At 38.5% G+C, this 15,645-nt stretch overlaps 1 protein-coding gene across 9 annotated transcripts in view; it reads right to left on the reverse strand.

Moving 5' to 3' along the window:
* thrb (thyroid hormone receptor, beta) overlaps window positions 1–15,645 on the reverse strand; it is a 245,918-nt gene that overhangs the window by 17,778 nt on the left and 212,495 nt on the right. For 8 of the 9 annotated variants that reach the window (XM_031903431.1, XM_018094691.2, XM_031903426.1 and 5 more), the window contains 2 exon segments: window positions 1,346–1,446; window positions 415–562 (listed from right to left, as the gene is read on the reverse strand). In XM_031903431.1, coding sequence (XP_031759291.1) covers window positions 415–562; window positions 1,346–1,446 — 249 coding nt within the window. 9 annotated transcript variants of the gene reach the window in all.

A 15,645-nucleotide genomic window follows, 5' to 3' on the forward strand; every position in this document is an offset into this window, starting at 1 on the left:
TTGGCGAGATTCTTTAATAGGTCACTTAACGTTATATAAACTATATACTGGTTAAGTATTCATTCTGGGGGTATAGTTTTCCTTTAAAAAGTTATGCTGAAATATGTTAAATACTTATGTGATCTGATCTGGGTATGTACTTACTGTAACAGCTGTGACATTAAGGGGCAGATTTATTATGCAGTGTAAAAAACAGCGACAAAATCTGGCACACATCCCCAGGCTTCGCCATTTTTTCAGCAAATTTAATTTTACATAGCATAATAACTAGGCCCCTAAGACTAGGCTGAGTTTTTTATAGTTAGCAAATATCAGCTGACTGGGGTAAAAACCTAGAAGCACAAAAGGCAGTTGTAGTTTCTGGAAACATTTAAAACAACCCATTGAGAAATCGTCTAATTCTGAGTCGCTTACAGTCTGTTGCCATTCCAACAGCGATGCACTTTTTGAAGCGACATTCTTGGCACTGGTTCCTTGTTACTTTATCTATAACACATTTTCCTTCATATTTACAAGAATAGCTCGGATGGAGGTTCTTCTGAATAGTTCTTCGAAAAAATCCCTGTAAGAGGCAAAGATCAGCAAAGGATCAGACTGATGCATATTTCATTCTCTTTATTATCAGATCAAATCCATTGATGCAGTAAGATAAAAACATCAATACGAATAACTAAATAAGAAATAATAATAGCTTTAAATCATTAAATGGCAGGAATGTAAGGGTTACAGCAATGCTACACTACTGACTGTGTAAGTTACAATACATAATGATCCGCATGCTTTATCTTACTTATCACAGAGACATCTATAGTTTCAGTTTGATAAATATTTTTGAAAAGACTATAATGCTGTAAATAACACTGTGCTCTTATAAAATTCATAGCTCAAAATATGCAGGCAAACTTTATTGCATATTTAGTAAGTGTTTTTCCACAAACAGTTTTTTATAAATGTATATTTGTTTGCTTCCTCAGCTTACTTTGATGTGCTGCAAACAACAATCATGCAGTGTGGCATGCCAGCTGCTTGCTCAACTTATCAGACCAGGGAAACATGGCTGCAACTCTGGGCATGACTGAGCTATTTGCAGCAAAAAAAGGAAACATTAAAGCACAGTAACTCACAAATAAACCCCCTTTAAAACTGAACAAACTATAGCCAACGTAAACTACAAATACAGTTACAGGCATTTCCAGGCAGTGCCAATATGATTATTACTTATAGAGGGACCATAGAAGAAATATGTGTTGTGATATCACTATAACTGCTGTAGCGCAGGGTTCTGCAACCCTCTGCTCTTCATTGGAACAACAGCACTAAGGTGAGTCCACCTCCAATCTGTTACCTTGCAGCCCTCGCAGGTGATACATCTGTAGTGATACCCTGTAGCCTTGTCTCCACACACCACGCATAGCTCATCTTTATCCAAGTAGCTGGGTATGTACCCTGATAAAGGAAAGCAAAGAAAGAAAGATCTAATGTTGTCCTTTTAGATAGAAAAATAAAGAGTTTAATTGAATTATGACATTAGTTTACTAAATTGTAAAATATATATTACATTCATATATCCAAAATAAAAAATTTTGGACACCCTTTGATACCTTTTATAAAATAAGCATAGTATGGTTACTGGTTATTTGTATTTAAAAATACATTTTTTCTCTGTTGGGGAATATGTGTACATACAGCTCCAAAGGGTCCCATTGAGAATGCAATGGCTGCAAAAAGAACAGTATCTCTTTACAGCTGTTAACACAAAAAGAAGTGCAATGTTTGCTCCAGTTTCAGTAACCCATAGGAACCCATCAGCTTTTCCCATTTACTGAGTGGCTGTTTAAAGTGAGACATCTGATTGATTGCTTCTATCACACTTGCTCTGTACCCGCTACAATCACACTCAACTACTAAGGCACCCTTACATTTAAGGTAGCCATACACAGGCCAATAAAAGCTTCTGATGGAAAGAGTTGGCCTGTGTATGGGGGACTCAGATGGGCCTGCCTACCCGATATCTGACTGAAAATTGGGCAAGTGTTGGTTTGGCTGGTTTAAAATTCCTGTTGGGCCTGCGGGTCAAATGATCGAATCAAACAGATGAAACCACCTCTAGGTGGCCATTTAGAGATATAAACACTGACACACTCTCGCTCTCTCAAGGACCTCATTCATTGTCTTTCCCTAACAGCTGTACACTACACAAACCCAACTATGCAGACACTTCCTTATGCAGAACTAATTATAAGGTACACTGAAATATACAGAATATACCTCTGATCCCATAAGCATCATGAAAAACATTATGTTAATTGATTACAATTTATAACAAGATCTTACATTTACACACACCATGCAATATTTTAAAACTACATTTCAAAGCAAATACCATTAATAAATATATATTCCAATATCAAATTCTTTTTAAATTCTTCAACTAAGATATGAACTAAAATAGAATTTCACAAGAGCTCTAACTGAATCTCAGAACATCCTGTAAAACCAAATGTGGCTCTTGGTGCTTAACTACAAAAGCTGATTATAATATACCAGCTTTAGGGTAATAAGCCCAACTCAGAGTGAAAGAGTTCACCATTTCTCTTCTGGTGGCCCTTGTGGTGACACATTTTGTTGTTTGTGCACTGATATGTATTTAGGGGCTGTAAGCAGATGTGGCTTTGTGTACGGTTGGTGTACTCTAGTACAGAAAGTAAGGGGAACAGTGCATGAGGGTGGGATCTCTTCTGACAATATCAGTCTTTAATGATGAAATACAGTGCATCTCCATCCTTGCATTATAATAAAATCCTGGTTAGAATATAATTTCAAGGCTTCCCTTCTCCTGTAAAGCTGGCCATACACGTGGTGATCTGACAATGTTTCGTGCGACCATCGGTCTCACGAAACATCGTCAGATCCGCCACACACAGTCAGGGCTGAAACAGCAGATAAGGAGGTAGAAACAATAGGATTTCTACCTCCTTCTGCCGATTCAGCCCTGACAGCAGATTTTGGTCAGGCGCCTTCTATGGTGCCCGAACAAAATTTTCTAACCTGGCCGATCAGCGAGTCGTCCGATATCAGCAGCTTCCTGCGATATCGGTCGACTCGCCGACATGCCATACACGCACCGAATATCGTACGAAACAAGGTTTCGTACGATAGTATCGGTGCGTGTATGGCCAGCTTTAAGCAGACTGTGACCACTATTCTATGTAAAATAAATAAATAAGAAGGAGTCATTGGAACTATACAACTGCCTGAACATTAATGCTGTAAAGGGCTAAGAGTCCCTGGTAATTCATGAAAGCATGCACTGAAGTGAAAGAACTTACTTTTATCATTCCTCAATGCTTCTTTTACAAAGAGCAATTAGTAATGACACAGCAGTATCCTTTCACCATGGAAACATAGACACAATTCCCTTTTCATGTCAGAAAGTGTAGCATGGTGAAGCATTGAGATAAGCACATTGCATAGGCAGTTTCAAAACTATAATATAATCTCTAGCACTAAAAAAATAGACATGAGTTTTGGAGATAATAGATTTAAAAATCTAAGAACATATAATAAACTGTGCTGTGAATAATGTAACCTAAATATATATATGTATATACTGTATGTATTTTTATATATCTATATATATATATATATATGAAAAAAAAGAAAAATAGGGCACTCCTGGGACTTTACAATCATTTTTATCAACATTCATGCCAAAAAAATTTCAGCTCTTGTCTAAAGCCGTTCTCGAGATCTTGAAAAAGGCTTTAGACAAGAGTCGAAATGTTGATTTTTCTGGAATGATGTCAAAAAATGATTTTATAGATATGGAAAGTCCCAGGAGTGCTCTATTTTTCTCTTTTTTTCTGATATCATATTCCTGAAGCAACACCTGGGCATTTTTATTGAGAGGTGCACACATTAATAGCTGACATGCAGTTCTCTTTTGACATATATATATATATATATATATATACATACAGAAAGGTGTCGGCACTCACAGGGTTTCCATATAAAGGCAAAAAAATCCACAGCTTTTAAATATAAACGGTGATGTTTATTCTTTCCAACGTTTCAGTCCTATACACGGACTTTTGTCAGGGAGTATATGCCAGCATATCCCCCAGCGCTTTTAAGGTGAGAGTTTGGCGCCAAATAGGGGTGTTGCTAGGCAACAGAGTGTACATAAACAAACATGTAATCGGATAGACAGTGAAACACAAATAAACTACAAACAGTGTGGTGTCATTGCGCTGCCCTTACCTCAGAGCCCTTATGGGTCACTACTAAGAAGATCGCTATAACCCGTCGTTGATTGTGCACATGACCAGGACCTACTCCTGCGAGGCAGGACTTCACAGCAGTAGAGACGGCGCACGGAGAGCCGGTGGTTGCTAGGCAGCCGAGGGCTGTAGAAACGCCAAATGTTGCACGGGCAGAGCGCCCTCTACTGGGGCCTTCCAATATTCACCTCCCAAGTTTAGCGCTATTCCAGCGCTTCAGTACTGGGCACCAGGAAGTGCACAAACTCGGTGATAACCGAGTAGCTGTGCACATTTCCTGTTCCAGGATAGCAGGGGTTTAGAGGAGGGAAGTGTAATGCCCCTTGTTGTGCAATCCGTTCTTGGACCGCCTATGCCCATCAAGGGGCAAGTCTACGGTATATCCTAGCTCCGGCCAATCTGTACCCCCCGCGGGGTATCTCCTATATGCTGCCCGTCTCACGCTCGTTGATACCCCCCGCGGGGTGAGTTCTATGTAGGTGTGATGTCACGGCAATCAGCCCCATATGCATGGAGCCCTATGGGCGGGTGGGAGGGGGTACACCTGCTACCCCTATGTGAAGCTTTTAGGACCCAATCGGGCAATTAGAGGGAATACGGGCACAGTGTTACACCAAGTTACATATGAATTGAAAAAAGGAGAAAAAATATATACATATAATGGGTCCAAATACACAAGTCTGGAATAGCTAGAGGGACAAAGTGGCAACAATGTGCCTATATTGTAGAAAGTAACAATGCTGAAGACATTGTTGCAGGCAGAGAGTGAAAGTCATTATGTCAGTTTATATAAAGCATCCAAGTGGCAGTGTTTCGTTGAGACCCTTTGGTGACACACAGTCTAGTTTGTGGATCCATCTGGATTCCTTTTGTAGCAGTGCCTGGTCCCTGTTCCCACCCCTCGGCAGAGGGGGTTGGAAATCGATGGCCATGCATTTAAATGTGGGTAATGGATGTCTCATCTTTAAAAAGTGCCTTGCCACCGGCTGGTCTGCCTTGCCTTCCTTCAGTGCTTTACTCAATGCAGAGCGATGATTTCCGATGCGTTCGCGTAGAGTGGTGATGGTTTTGCCCACGTAGTACAATCCACATGGGCAGGTGATAATATAGATAACGTATGTCGAGGTACACGTAAGTCTGTGATTAATCTTAATTCTTTTGCCCGTATAGGGATGAGGGAAATCCGGGCCGGTAAGTAGGCATCTGCATGTGGTGCAGTCAGGGCACTTGTAGCAGCCGAGTTTTTTGTGCATAGAGAGCCAGTCCAATTGAGGTTTTGGGGGTCCCTTAAAATCAGTCCTGACCAGCCAGTCCCTAAGGCTTCTATTTCTCTTGTAGCCAAGCATTGGCTTGTTAGAGAGATGTAATGAAAGAGTTTCGTCCTGGTTTATCATTGGCCAGTTCTTCTGAATGCTCTTGGATAAGGCTGGTGATGTAGAGTTGTACGTAGTAGTAAAAATCAATGGAGTGGCTTGACTTGGACTGGGTTTTTCCTTGTATACTAACTCATCCTGAGTGTGCAGGAGTGCCTTTTGTAGTTGTTGGTTCAGCTGGATATCCGTGTAGCCACGTTCAAGGAACCTGTTGTACATCTCATTGAGCTGTACCTTTGCTGTGTCAGGGGAGCTATTGTTCCTGACCACCCGTAGGAACTGTGAATAGGGGATACCCCTTATTGTGGCTGGGGGATGATGGCTAGTGGCATGTAATATTGAGTTACGGTCAGTAGGTTTCCGGAAGAGCCTAGTCCCCAGCCTTGAGCCTGACTTATAGATGTTAAGATCTAGAAAGTCAACATTATCTTCATGGTAGATAAGGGTCAGTTTAATAGGACTGTCTAGGTTGTTAAGTTCCTGGTGGTATTTTAGTATGCTTTCTGTCCCTCCCGCCCAAATGAGAAAGAGGTCATCGATGTATCGAAAATATGTAAGTATAGAATTACCTAGCAGGGGAAGAATATGTTCAGTCTCGAAGTGGAGCATAAACAGGTTGGCATAGGAGGGTGCCAGTGCACTACCCATTGCCGTCCCTGATGTCTGAAGGTAAAAAGAGGTTTCAAAACGAAAATAGTTTCTGGTCAGCGTCAATTCTAGCAGCTGTAGGAGAAACTCAATTGGGGTGTTAGTAGGTGGGTTTGATGTCAGGGCTCTGCGGGTTGCCCATATTCCCTGGTCATGAGGTATGACCGTATATAGACTTTTGACATCCATGGTAACCAGCAGGCTATTGCTGGGGATATCACCAAGTTCTTTCAGCCTTTGTATCACATGAGTGGAGTCTCGTGTGTAGGACCACATGGACTTAACCAGGGGTTGCAGGTAGAAATCAATAAATGTGGCGACTGACTGGTACAGTGAACCTATTGCGGAGATAATGGGTCGGCCTGGAGGGGCTGACAATGATTTATGTATCTTAGGTAAAGTGTAAATAATGGGTATACGTGGATATTCAGTGTTCAGGTATTGCGCTGTGTCTAGATCCAACCATCCCGCATTTAGGGCAGTAGAGATAAGGGAATCTAGTTCCCTTTTAAATTTATTGGTAGGGTCCCCGGGGAGGGGTCTATATGTGGTAAGATCTGCCAGTTGCCCAAGTAGTTCGTCCCTATAGTAACTATAGTCTAGTAATACAATAGAGCCTCCTTTGTCAGCGGGCCTGATAACCAAGCTAGTATCGTCCTTAAGGGATTTGATCGCTTGGCGTTCACTAAGGGACAGGTTAGGATAGGAGTGTGTCATATTGGCAGCGGATTTGGCCTCTAGACTGAGAACTTTACCAAAAGTGCGTACAGCCGCGGGGGTATTAGGGGGCTCGAACTTGCTTTTAGCCTTAAAGGGAGGTTGTTTATCCCTAGGTGTGTTTCTAAAGTGTTCTTTGAGTTTCAGTTTCCTCTGGAATTTATAAATGTCAACTAAAGTGTCAAAAGTGTTAGGTACAGTGCTGGGTACAAATGAGAGCCCTTTGCGCAGTAGTGATGTCTCGCCCGGTGTGAGAATGTGTCTGCTAAGGTTAAAAACTATATTCTCTTCCCCCTTGGTGGTTTCCCTCTTACGTTTGTGGCCCCCTCTCCTGGTGGGTCTCCTCCTTCTGTTGTTTTCTTTGATCTTGTTCTTACCCCTAAAAAAGGCTTATTTGTAGAGTTATCTGCAGTTCCTGTGTCTGAGTCGGTAGATTGGTCTGAACTATCCACTGTTGCTAGGGACCTGGGGAGTCTTTTGCGCCTAATGGGTCTCCTGCCCTGGTCACCTGATCTTAAGCCCAATAACCACCCATATACGCGTTTATGCTTGTAGTCATCTGCCACTTTGTGTAGTTTCTTTTGCTTAAAATTGGTCAAATCCTGTTTGTACTTATTGACATTAGTCTGTAATTTGTTTAGCCAGTCTGCAGTGGTGTCTGACCCCAGGGATTCTAGGTGTTGTGCCTCTAGTGTGTTGATATCGGAACGTATTGATATGAGTTCTTTACCTACTTGCTCTACAACTAGCAAGAGGAGATCAAATGAGCAATGGTTCAAGATACCGCACCATTTGCTGCAGAATTCGGGGTTGCTACGACCTATAGTGGGAATATTGTTTATCCTAAAACCCCGTGGAATGAGTCTCTGTCTGTGATAGTTAGAGAGATAAATACCATGTAGTTGTAGATCTAGTTCTTTTTTCTTCAAGTTCAATAGATCGTGGTATATATCAATGTCGGGTTTGTCCGTAGCCAGATCTAGGGGTGTCTCTGTGAATAAAATTTTATCAGCATCTTGTGGAGTGAAGGTAAAGTCTGTACAGGTATCTACTTCAAAAGTCAGTTGCGAGCTGCTGCCTTCCATCAACCAATCTGTTGTGAAGAAGAGAGGAGGCAAAGGAGATCTAGCGTATCCAGAAGCTTTGTGTACTTGTGTAGACTCTGTTGTGTTGGTTCCGTGATGTCACCGGTGATCGTTATTCGAGATAATCGAGCGAAATATCTTAAAGGATGCCCCGGAGTGGGGCCAGCAAGTCTCCTTGAATTGGAGAGAGTAGGGTAGGGTGCTCACCCTCAGAGTGTTGGAAGCAACAATCCGAATTAACAAAGTGTGGGATTGGGGAGCACTCCCCAATCCCACACTTTATATATATATATATATATATATATATATATATACCCTGGCTGGGGATACCATTTTTGAGGACTACCTTAGGTCCTTTCTGTCTGCTAAGGATATTAAATTTTATTTGATTTTATTTCCCACATTAATGAGGTCTATCTGCAAGCTTGTGTAGCACTCCTGTCAGTTTTGCTCTGCCTAAATTAGAGTATTTTCTGTTCAAAATAACATTGTTAACATTGTTGTGACCTGCTCTATAAATGGGACTTGTCCATAACAAAGTATGACTCAGAGATTTATTGGTTATTTTTTTATTACAGCATTAAGCATAACACCTAAACTTATAATAACTTATATATACATTTTGTATGGGTAACATTGTTAGCACAGTATATCAGTGATGCCACGCCAAGACCCCTTGCCCAGTAGGCCATGCTTGCTGCTGAGACAGACAGGCTGCTAAGCTATGTTGTAGAGCCAACTGGAGACAAAGGCAGTTAACATGAACAACACAGAAGCAAGAGAAACAAAGCAAAAGCAAAATAGCTACAATTGTATTTAATATTAATTTTATACAGAGGGACAGACAAGAAAATAAAAAATAAAGGTATGGTGGCCCCTTAAAAAAAAATCAAAACTTAGGAACACAGTAAATATGGGAAACCTGTACTTGAAGGTGAAGGGGATCATATGCCCCCAACAATTTCCTATTCCTATTTATATTCCAGTGTCTCTTTCAAACCACTGCCTGGTTGCTAGGGTAATTTAGACCACAGCAACCAGATTGGAGCTGAAATTCCAAAATAGAGAGTTGCTGATCATAAAGCTAAATAATTCAAAAACCTCAAATAATAAAAAATTAAAACCAATTGCAAATTATTTCATAATATCACCCTCTACATCATACTAAAGGTTTATTTAAAGGAGAACAACCCCTTTAATGTTTAAATGGTTTTTAATACACTTACATATTGCAATCCAAATTACAGAAAAGCAAAACCATAACTGCAAAACCCCAGGCGCCAAGCATTCTGGATAACAGGTCCCACACCTGCATTATGAAAACTGCCTTTGTCAAATTAACAGCACCTTTTCCAGTTAAAGTGTTTTTTGTTTAGATGAGTGCTAATCTTCATTAATAACAACTAGGACTAGGCTTAAGGGGGCTGTCACTGCTACACTGTTATATCTTATTGTTCTGATCTAGCAATGGTTTATTGGTGTGCTTACTCTAACAGATATTTTTGTCTACTGGCTACAATTAAACCATGCTGAGCGTAAGCAGTGCACTGCAAATTGCAGCCGTATGCTGGAACCAGCAAGTTAGTGGCTCGCAGCATGAGCATGTTATTTGTCCAAGACATGTTAGGATGAGAAACTCACTAAAAAACCATGAAATATCAAACAGATTTCAAATTGCAGTTTGGTCTTTTTAAATAATATTTAAAAAAAACACACTTTTCAATAAAATACATCTTCATTTTTAGATTTTCAGAGTAATTAATTCTATATGAACCTAACCCAGATAAAGTTTTACTGTTCCGTTCCCAAGGCATAATGTCCTCTGGACTTCCATTGGCACTAGTTTGTATTTCAGATAATTGATTTAAAGTTAAAGCATATAAGCAATAAAATACACTTCCTGTTTATTATTATTATTTCTTACAGCCTTTTATTTGTGACTACAAACACACGCAACTACACTTATTTTTGTAACAGAATAACAAACAGGCAGCAGTAGTATTAAAAGCCAGACTATCCTTTTAATGAATTACTTAGGAACATTATAATTAACATGAACTGAAACGAATTTGGGGCAGATTTAACAAACCCTTTAAGCTAAAGAATTGGACACAGACATCATTCGCACACCAAACAGCAGAAGCGGCGTGAGTGAATACTGTAACTGACACCGGGCAGACTGTGAAAATATTAGGTGCAACTGCATTCAATTTACAGTGAAGCACACATGTAGCTGAGTCCATTTTGATAAATAAGGCACAGTTGCACCAGATGCAGTTGTGCCTGACACATCGGCAAGAGTCAGAGGCAGCACAATTACATCCAATTCAAAGCTCAAATTGCGAGCATAATGACACATGAAAGTGCACTTTACTCATGGTGTCTGGGTAAGTCAATGCTCCCTACTGTGTCTGACATTGCCCTAATTTGATGGCAACCTGTTGCTTAGTTCAAATGTAGTAACGAGGAGGGGGGTTGAACTTTCTTGTCTATCAGTGTCAAGGCCTTATACTTTAAAACACAAATCACAATGCTACGTGAATTCAATAAAATACTGTCCAATAAACAAAAGCAGATAAATCTATAGAACAGAGTGATGAAGAAGGTCTAAGGATACAGAGCAGACAATACAAACTAAACCAACAATCAACGGTTAAACTAATGGATTTTGTATTGGAAACCTTCTTTCTGATATCATTTTAGCAGCAGAGTGTTGCACCGTGTTAGCCATAGAACAAAACCAGAAGATATAAAGTCGGTGATACCTTTTATTGGCTGAGTAGATTAAAAAATGCTAACTTTTGCGACTCCTCAGGTCCCTGCTTTAGACATGGTATAAGTAGTCTCGAAAGCTTGCATTTTTTAATCTACTCAGTTAGCCAATAAAAGGTATCACCTACTCTATAGCTTCAGAATTTTAGCAGTGAATTAGGTGCTAGAATGTTTAAAATTCATAAAGAAAGTATGGTATTACCAGTAACTTTTTTTAGGAATAGAGCACTGAATATTCTAGTTACCCTGTATTATGAACGCTGCATCATAAGTAGAGAACAAGGCAGCTTACCCCAATATTTTGCACTCTGCATAAGTTTAGTAAATGAGAACTAGTATCTTCTTGCTATTACTAGTTCATCATCAATAGCCAATAAAAGTAAAATCTTTGCAAGTTAGGATTACATTTTATGCTGCTATGCAGGTTGGCAACCTCATACCTTTATCTGCTGACCATTTGAAGAAAATGAAATATAAAGAATTGTGCTAGAGCTTTGGAAGCCCTGCTTTAAGTATGTCATAATGCCAGTAATTAAAGGAGGACATGGCAACCCATGCCGCTGTGTATATTATGGATGACAAATGTGAGCATTCAACATGTTAAAGACTTGATCATGGCTACTTCCAATGCTGTATGATAGGTAGAAAAAGTGAAAACCTTGCTTTATAACAGGAGAAAAGGGAATACAAAATTAAGATAAATTTCTTCTGAAATTGTGAATAAATATGGTAGTATCCAGTAAATAAGATATCTAATTTTACATTAAACTATATTTTCACCTAACAGAAGAACAGTTCAGTTCTTACTGGAAACATATTGAACTGTCTAGCCATTACATTCAAACAATCAGTATTACATTTTCTGAGTGTAAGACACAGCTTCAATAATAAAGGTTGAAATGGGACACCTGTTCTTTTTCTTAATTGTATTTAATGAGTTGTTATAGAGTCTTCATTAAATTCAAATCAATTTTGATCAATAAGCCCAAGCATGTCCTTTGTGGAACCTTCTGTCCTAGGGTTAATTGAATTTTATAGAAAATTCAATAAACAGGCGTTTAAAAAATATATCTTGGTAAAAAACTTGTTGTATCCTTGAACCTAGGAGGCAAGGTAAAAAATAATATACAAATGCAAAGATAAATTATCAGATGCCACGAATTTACACTTACTAATATACATTTAATGTTAAGTAGTTAAATAATAAAATTGTATTCATATTTTTTAAAACAAGTTGAAAAAAAAAACATTTCTATCAAATCTTATTAGGCAATATGTGAAAAAGGAACTATTAATTAGTGGCTTTGGCTAAGCTGATGAAAAATATAAATTACAAAAATAGGAAAAATGTATAGAATATATATATATATATACAACTACATTTAAAGCTAAATGTAAAAGAAAAAACATAGCCCCTATATCATATATATAGAATTGTTGTTACAGTACAAAAAATAAATTGTTTAATAGTTAAAAATGCTATGCACAGTGGTGTAAAACAATGAATCGAGAAAATAAAATCATAGAAAACATATATTAATGAAAATAAATGGATAATAAAATCAGGGGCATATCTATCTATGGACACAGACAACTCACCACAAAATTCACAGCAAAATAATTCTGCCCCATTCAATTCTATAGGCTTTCTAGAGAACTTTTAGGTGAAATCTGTGGGCACCCCAGTCTCTAATAAATAAAGCCACAGCCTGGTCTATGAGTATATTATATATTAAACTGTACAATCAGCTCAGTTTGTGAGTCACGGACACTATTTATACTCTACTGATGTGCCACAAATCCCTGAAGCGAAATAAGAGAATGCACAAAGTACCTGTTGCTGCTAAAAAAAACCATATAGGTAGGAATGGTATAATGAACATTTTTGACTGAAGATAGCAGCAGGAAGGGGAGCGTCATGCCAAATCAAAACAATGCTTGCAGTAAAAAGTTAAAGTACAATTCTAACTGGTAAATGAAGTATAAGAAATAGCCTGCATTACTGCAATGTAGCTAGTTAGATTGTGCTGTACTACTGTAATATCAGGGTTAATCTCAAATAAATGCAACAGGCTGAAGATTAGCTGCCATCAATGTTGTCTGTACATAGATAAGGACAGGCTGCTGCTCACTGCCAATAACTGAACCTTGCTTTATTTGAAGACAAGAAATTATGTCCCTTTTCATGCTGATACGGTGCCCAAATCTGCAGGTCGTGGCTACAGATTTCACAAACAAAGAAAGGCAAGATAAACAGCTAGAAAACAATGGGACTGTACTCCGGCATGGCACAAAGCACATCCTTGCAGGGTTATTATAAAGGATGCCTAATTACATGGGGTGGGGGTACCCTACAAATAAGAAGAAAACAGAATGCAAGATAAAAATAAAAAGTATAAAATTCCCATTGCCTGGAGGAAGAAAACATTTAATCTCCTAGCAACCTGGATCACGGCTTTGGGTTGATTAGAAACAAGCTTAAAAATAAAAATGTGTATTAAAAACCTGCAACTTTTCCGACCTTATACAGCGCTGGAGGTGAATGCACATGCACAAAGGTAACTGCTCTTCGAAATTATAGAAAAAAAGAAAGAAGCCCGGTATAAAATTGCCCCTACCTTTTTTCTGCGAGTACATCGGAGACTGCCTTTGTGGAAAAGTAGTTTTTTCTTCAGTGAAATACTCGGGTTGGCTGTACTGATTCAGGGCCATGTCCATTTCAGAGTACTCGCTTTTAAACATGTTTCCAGGGTAACTACAGGTATAAGGTTGATTCACCGCCCAGGCCTGTTCCATATATATGTTATTGTTGTGTAGGACCTGAGCCTCAGAACTGCTGTAGCTCTGACTATCTTCAATATACGTGCAATAATCAGGAGGCTGCATGCAGCAGTTGTTAGCAGCAGCCTGGTGCACATCATAGAATTCTTGCATGCAATAGTTCATTTTGCTATGCGAGCTAAAGTTCTACCTTACGTATACACAACAGCCACCTGCATGCATAGACATAGAACCAGGAATGGAGCAATGAATATACAACGGGCACTAAAAGCTGACTCAAAACACTGTGATTCTCCTTGAAGCAGCACCTTGTGTACTAAGATCCTATTTATATCTGGGATGCTTCTGAGCAACTCCAGCAGCCAAACATGTTGGAAAAGAGATTTATGACAGTTTAAGGTCCTAATCTGCAGGCTAAATCCTGGTAAAGATGGTAGCACAGACAGGTAGCAGAGCGCATTAGAGGCAGAACACAAGGCAAGCTTGACACCAATCTTATGCTGAATTAAGATTTTACAAGAACTTTGCAAACTTCTATTCATTCTGTCATGGTGACATACGAGTGCTTATAGTTTATTTGACAACCAACGGGAAAAGCCTAACAAAGACATAGGGCTATGGTAAATCCTAAAATCAATAATCCAGAATCTAACTATATCCCTTTAGATTTCCAATAGCAGAACCTAGATGACCCATAACAGAACATAAAAGGTAAACGTGTTAGCATCTTAATCTGCTGTTTAGTTGTATTGATCATATTGATTTGGTGTTACAGCATTAACTGCTTGTTAGGCACAGATCTTCAAGTATTGATTGCCATTTATGTGCCAGCTTTGCTACAACTGAACATTGTGCTTGGTTTGAACAGCCTGTGAAATGCATTGTTTGTCTATTTATACTTATATAGAAGAAATTTAAAATGTTGACTAATCACCTCCTGTTTATGTCTAATAAATTAGCAAGGTCAAAGTTTAAAAATGTCCCTTTTCACTGCTTGACTGTCTCTTGAGTGTCTAACTCACATGTTACAGCTATAGAAATAAAAATACAGATAAATAAATGGTAAGTGTTGTTTATCACTGTATTGGTAGAATTATGAACATAGCCAGTAGGAAGTGGCTTATTTACATAAAATGTTGTTGTAGAATGCAAACTTTTTGTCATGTTTATAAGCAATCAGGTTTTTAAGATTCAGGTTTTTTAATCAATAAGCATAAGATCGAGTTTGGTTAGTTTTAATTAATTGGAAAAAACTTGGATGTGTGCTTATTAATTAAAAAAACCTGAATCTCAAAAACTTGATTGCTTAATAATGTGAAAAAAAATCACAAATTAGAATTTTTCTAAATAGGCCACACTGAATTTCAAAAACTTGTCACTGATGCCCAGCTGGAGGTTTACAGGACACATGCAGTCCTTCACATTTATTGCCCTTTTTGGCTACTGAAAGACTCTGAAACTACTTTTATATTATACCACAAATTTTAAACAGTTTTAATTCTGTACATTTGGCAAACAGGATATTTGGCTCACTGGGTGGCGAAATTAGAACAGTGAAATAAATGATAGTTAAAACTTTGTGTACTCACATTCATTAAATTGGGAAATCTAATTTTGGTAGTAATTTTACATTTAGAGAAAGCCTAGAAAGCCTCTAGCCCAGATGAAACTGTACTGAAAATCATATTGTTTATAATAGATAATATATTGTTGAATGCAGCAGGTACCAGTGGGCTTGGGTGTTGGTTAAGGGGCTGTTAAAAAAGAATACATGAGGCTCCATGGGGTCTTTAAAAGTAATACTACAATAATTAATTTCACTATCACTAGTATCGCATTAAGGGGCATATTTATTATGCTGTATAAAATGAATTCGCAGAAAAAACGGCGTAAAAAGCTGTGTAAAATAAATGGAGAAGACTGCCGTCCAAAAGCCAGATTTTACATCATTATTTTACGTAAGTTCCGGCAGAAGAAAAAACTCATAAA

This window comes from Xenopus tropicalis, chromosome 6 (assembly GCF_000004195.4).
Source record: "Xenopus tropicalis strain Nigerian chromosome 6, UCB_Xtro_10.0, whole genome shotgun sequence".
NCBI classification, from domain to species: domain Eukaryota; kingdom Metazoa; phylum Chordata; class Amphibia; order Anura; family Pipidae; genus Xenopus; species Xenopus tropicalis.